The sequence below is a fragment of the Wasmannia auropunctata genome, unplaced genomic scaffold (genome assembly GCF_000956235.1).
Source record: "Wasmannia auropunctata unplaced genomic scaffold, wasmannia.A_1.0 LD335987.1, whole genome shotgun sequence".
In the NCBI taxonomy this organism is placed as follows: Eukaryota; Metazoa; Arthropoda; class Insecta; order Hymenoptera; family Formicidae; genus Wasmannia; species Wasmannia auropunctata.
This window is the reverse complement of record NW_012026903.1, coordinates 1,290,289-1,295,992: the sequence shown is the minus strand read 5'-3', so window position 1 is coordinate 1,295,992 and position 5,704 is coordinate 1,290,289. Positions and strand designations below refer to the sequence as shown.

The 5,704-nt window shown below is 41.9% G+C and overlaps 1 protein-coding gene across 1 annotated transcript in view; it reads right to left on the bottom strand.

Annotated features, from left to right (window-relative positions):
* Nucleotides 1–2,898: 2,898 nt before the first annotated feature.
* Nucleotides 2,899–5,704, bottom strand: part of LOC105454218 (G1/S-specific cyclin-D2) — a 36,717-nt gene continuing 33,911 nt past the window's right edge. Inside the window, exon 5 of the mRNA XM_011696697.1 lies at nucleotides 2,899–4,601. Coding sequence (XP_011694999.1) covers nucleotides 4,377–4,601 — 225 coding nt within the window. The 3' untranslated portion in view covers nucleotides 2,899–4,376. The remainder of the gene's footprint in view (nucleotides 4,602–5,704) is intronic.

Genomic DNA, 5,704 nt, shown 5'->3' with positions numbered 1-5,704 from the left:
AGCTCGGTTTTTCTCTTCAACGTTATCGCTTCTATATACATCTCGCTTAAACGCTAAACACGCGCATCACGCTCGCGTTTTTTCTCTCTCTTTCGCAATCAGACAAATATCACCGTCTCTCGTTAGGAACCTACGACGGGATTATACCTCGGCTCGAACAAAATTCGACGCGCAATGATAAATCACGCGCATAGCAAACAAATATATCGTCTCTTAGCACACTCTGCATTACATTAGTTACGTATTATGTACACATACGAATGCAACAAGATGAATAAAACGCTATCCCCATTGTTCTCTTAAATATACAATTCCACAGTTAATAATCCTCAATTAATAATACGCAATTGTTTCGCAGTTATCGACGAATTCTTTGATTTGAAAAAAAGAAAATTCTCATTTTCGCAAAAATTCCATAAAGTTGCAATTCGCAATTTTATTCCCTCTTTTCCCCTCTTCGAGCGAATAAATAATTTATATATATATATATTTATATATATAAGTTATATATATATTTAAAATTTATATTTATAAATTATATCAATTATATTATTTATTAAAAATAATTTTCAAACCAAAAGAATTTTTTTTTTCGCTATAAAAGCGAGTAGTGAAATAATAAATATTGAATATTTCTTCATTTTCAACAATATTCTGCGAAAAGAAACTGCGCCAAAAACTAAATGATATTTCTTCTACAAATTAGATTTTCTTTTCTCGATTTGAAAGTTTTACAATGGGGATGGATTCTTCTTGCTGAATTGAAATCGATTAATTGCGCCCGTTGCACGGCGATGCTAACGTCAAATTCGGAGAAAAACGCGCATCGTCGGCGACGTTTGACGGTACTCACGCGCCGAGTACCGAAAACAAGAAGCAGACGAAGAAAAGGAAATAAAAAGAAAAGGGAGATCAGCCGCACAGATCTCCCATGCTATCTTTGTATTACGCGACTCCAGTTACATTGTACTAGGATTTGGTTAAATTGACGTTACGCAACTAATTAGTTTCCTAATTAGCTTCGTGGCACGTTGGACATTCTCTCTCTTTGTATCCTCTAGTCTCGATGGAACTCCAGCGATCTCCATCTTTCTGTGTCTTTCAGTGTCTTCGTTCTCCCTTCGCCCCCCGGGTCGATTTTCACGCATGCACATGCACGCTTGGACAAATCTAAACCGATTCACGAATCGTTCTGGAAGTTACCCGGAATCGCGGCAACGTGGACTCTTACCGTTCACGTTGCCCTCGTTGTCCCCGCTCGAGTCAACTCGACCGACTCGTACAGCGGGAGACTTTACAGCTATACAATATACATTCTTCGTGTTGAATTTTTTTCGCCTGTGTTTTTCTTCCCCATATAAATAGTACAGGCATACGCATACATTTGCGTATTTCCCTTCGAGCCGACTCGCGGCTCTCTCGCGGGTGAGAGTCCTCAGAGCTGCACGACGCAAACACGTAGGACACGCAGGACAATTCTGTCCTACGCGAAATCGAGTGATCTCGAAAGTCGAAAGCGACGAAACGTCCCGTTCCCGAAACTTCCCCGCGGAGATGCGATCGCGAGAGATTTCGCGGAAACGAAACGACGAAGCTCCCGTCCGATCCCAGGCTCTGTGAAACAAACCTCCGAGACTCTCGTTAAGTACTAGCGACTTCAATCTACTTTTTTGAATATCGGTCTCCTTTCGCCGACACGCACGATAATCGCGTGATGATCGTTAGTTTTCGCCACGTCGTCCCGAACGATGTCTAGAATCATAGAAGTCATCGTCGTGACGGTATCGCGCGATCAGATCCATCTATATCGTGTAAAAATAATTCGTGAGTTAAATCGATCGCGCGCGATACCGTCTGAGCGATTTATCTCTTTTTTTTTTTTACAAGTATACCTGTTTTGCGATTCTTTTAAACGATTTGCAGTCGACGCAGCAAAGAAACTATTCAACTTCGATTGCCTCTCATCGCAGCTTCTCGACGAAATTCCTTCGGGACGTCACATTGTACAATTCGTTGATCGAAATATCGTTCGCTTTTTTTCCATTTATCGTTTTTCGCCTTATTTTTTTTTCTTTTTTTCCCCCTTAAACTAACGCATTAATTCTTAAATCGTACAGCCTATCTATACGTATATACAGCCGTCTAATACGTCCACATAAACGGATGGACGTACCCTTGAGATATATGTACCGCGGATTTTAACATTATCGACGACACATTCTCGAAAGGGGGAGGAAGTCAATTTCTTTTTTTGGTTTTTCGCTCAATCGGTCCTCCTCTCTCTCTCTTTTTTTCATTTTCTTTTGCTCTCGCCCCTTTCGCACACGCATACATACACATACACATACACATACACATACATACATACATACACAAACAGCAGTAACAGCACACACGCTTACACTTTGCGAATCATTCTTGTTACGTTTTGCATTACGTTACGCACACGCGGGAGGGGTTGGCGCAACCCTTCTTAGGAACCGAGCGGGATAAGCGAACGGCCGCGCCATAATTATTCGGGCATAAAGACTCGCGTCGCTCATCATTTGGATTAAACCTTAAATCAGAGTGTGAAACTCTACAATACTAGAAAGCAATCGGACCGTATCGCGTGATAAAAAAAGTTCCAAGAGGCCACAACCTATTTTTTGTATTTTGCATTGTACATCACAGACTTTGTTCGTTTCTCTTTATTAGTTTTCCTTAGAAAAAAAAAAACGAATACTTTTGCCATTAAAAAAATATATGCATGTATTCGTTTCCTGAAGTTATTCACATATATTCTCCGTGTGTATTTCTATACGTGTTTTATCTTTTCTCCTAAAATCGATAGAAATAAAAGAGGACCAAGGCGGTCCTTTCGACCGTCAGATAATTTCCGAAGAGAGTCATATTTCCTCCTAAGTAAATTGTATTATCAGTTTCTTAGATTATTTAAGTTAAACATCATATAATTCGATATCGCAAGCAATACGGCCCAAGTATTCCCTGTTTCCTATTCGATTGCCATCTCGCATTTTTTTTTTCCGCTTTTATCGTGCATTATTCTCTTTGTTTTCTCTCCCCTTCTCCCCTCATCAGTTTACACATGTATATATAGATATATATATTTTTTCGATATAATATATATATTCACTTTATTCGTACGCCTATATATGCCTATGTATGTACAAGATATGACTGTGGATATGACTAAGTGAATTTTTTTTTCTTTTTAATGCTCGCGCGCGGAAGAACGCGAATTCCCCCTCCAACTTACACCATTTCCCTTTCGTCTTTTTCTTGTCGGTAGTTTCTTGTCTTGTCGCCTAAAAGTTAAGTGTATATTCCTATTACAAAATTACAAATGCGTAAAGCGTATTGCATTGCCTTCCCCCAAAACAGCACGCCTTCCTGATTCCTACGCTCTTTTCTCCCTATCTCTCTTTTTTCTCTTTTTTTTCCCTGTTTTTCTTTTTCTACACACATCGGGCGACACACGTCGGAACAGCGCGGATTCAGACACAAATGGATCCCTCTCGCACAGCGGTCCTCAGCCTCTCACATTTCTTTCGCATCATCTCGAGAACGTTTTTAATCGTGGTTTAATTCTTCTCGTTTATTCTCGTTCATCTACCTGGCTGGCGTCTCAAACAATAGTTTCACGGTCGAAACGTTGCATTTGTTTAGTCACCACCCTCGGATCGTCCTTCGATTGGAAAATTAATCGGAAAAACGGCGAGCTGACTGTTTCTCGACTTGCCGATTTGCAGTTCGCGAGTCTCGCGAAGTTGAAGCAATTTTAGAAAATAATCTTTTAAAATACGATTAAAATATGAAATATATATTCGCCGATGAGAACGATGTGAACGTATATGTCAAATAAATATATGATACGCGAGACATTATAAATAGCCATAGCTATGGGAAAAAAAACCAAAATTTCATTGCGTCAGTCGATCTAGAACGTATCGTTGCGTACGTAATCTCCGAAATAAACCCAAGAAAAAATTCTCTCTTGCACAGGTACGCCCTGTCAATCTTACATCGAAATAAACCTCATATCCATGATTTAAAACATGTTCTACACATGCCTATGGCTTAACGACGATTCGCGTCGTAATTTTCAATCAAACGCAATTTAACGATTAATCAAGTTCGATCTCGAGATTCTTCGGGAGGAGTTCCCCGCTCCGAACGACCAGTTGGTTCGTTACATTTCGTTACTTCCAGAACATCTTGCTGCTCCTCCACGACTCTTCTATGCTTCTTCCTTGGCTGTCCGTCGTTATTATCATCATCATTCTCCGTCTCTTCCTCGCTGGAAGGTAACTTCTCCTCGGCTGTCAGATTCACCAATGTGTCGGCCCCTACGGAGTGTCCCCCTGCTGCGGTTTTCAAAAATGTACATCCCTGACGTCGGTCGGCGTGCCCGCCTTCTCGTGCTCCAGTATCTTCTCCTGACTCGTGTTCTGGTCCCCCAGCGGCCTCTGCTGCGGTGCGCTCGAGACTCCGGCGCTCATTGTCTGGTGCCCGCTTCCGTTTCCGGGGACCTCGGTGCTCACGTGAGCAGCCTGTGAAATCATCTCCTCGATCTGCTCCAGGCAGCCTTGCAAATAATCCTGAAATAAAGAAACAATTTCGTGAAGTCACTTATTACGTCATTATACTTTACTGACGAAGCTTCAATAATTCTAGAATTATGTAATTGGCGCGTCTCTTATCTTAAATATCCTATATACTTTAGATATATAAATTAAAAAAAAAAATGACGTGAGTAAACAAACAATTTTATATCCTACTCTCTAAGTACCTTAAAAGCTTTTCTATTTAAAAGAAATATAATACTTATAAATAATAAAATTAAGAACGTTACTGTCTCAAATTCGTTTTTTTTTCTCAAGAGTTATCATTCATTCGTTCAATGCAAATCGTGTTTCCAGTAAGAAATGATAAGATAAATCGACATCGATTCAGTGATGAATATCGATGCAGTGATGAATTCGTCAATGAACGAATACTGATATTTTTATTATTTTCGGTCTCTCTTTTCGTTCTCTGCCATTAGCCTAACAATCGAGAACTTAAAAATCCAAAAGCAGTCTTTCAGTTTGTGGTAGTCCAAGATTATGAATGAAAGGCCAAGAATTCCAAATATTATACCGCGTCCAGGACCATGTCTTCCTAGCTCTCTTGGGGATCTACGATAAACAGACAGACGAGGACTGATCGAAAATATTGCGCTTAAAGGTCACAGACCCTATGCGGAGTCCCATTCATTCGTGCAGTTTATTTGTGCTTAGGCACAAATGGAGAAAGAAAGGAAGTAAGAAGGAAAGAAGGAAAGAAGAGGAAGGAGAAAGCGAAGGCGGGAAAAGGAAAAGAGACGGAACGGCGACCTCGTCGCCGTCGGGCGGGTGGGCGGGCGGTCATACGGGGCCCGCAGCGCGCGCCCGGCGCAGACACTCCGGGTTCCCATTTCTTTTTCCTTCCCCGCGAACATGTGCCCGGCACCTGCTGTACCCTTCCCGCGCACTTCCCGTCGCGCTTTTTGCGCCCCGCTAGGTCTGTCTCAACCACCAGTCGAGACTTGCGAAGGGCAAGTTCCAGTCCGTTTCTTGCCGATTTCGCCTCCTCCCGACGACGGCCCCTGGCCCCCGAACGCCAGACATCGGCGGCGCGGCATCGAGAGACCAGCAGGGTTTCTTCTCCCCTCCCCCCCCCT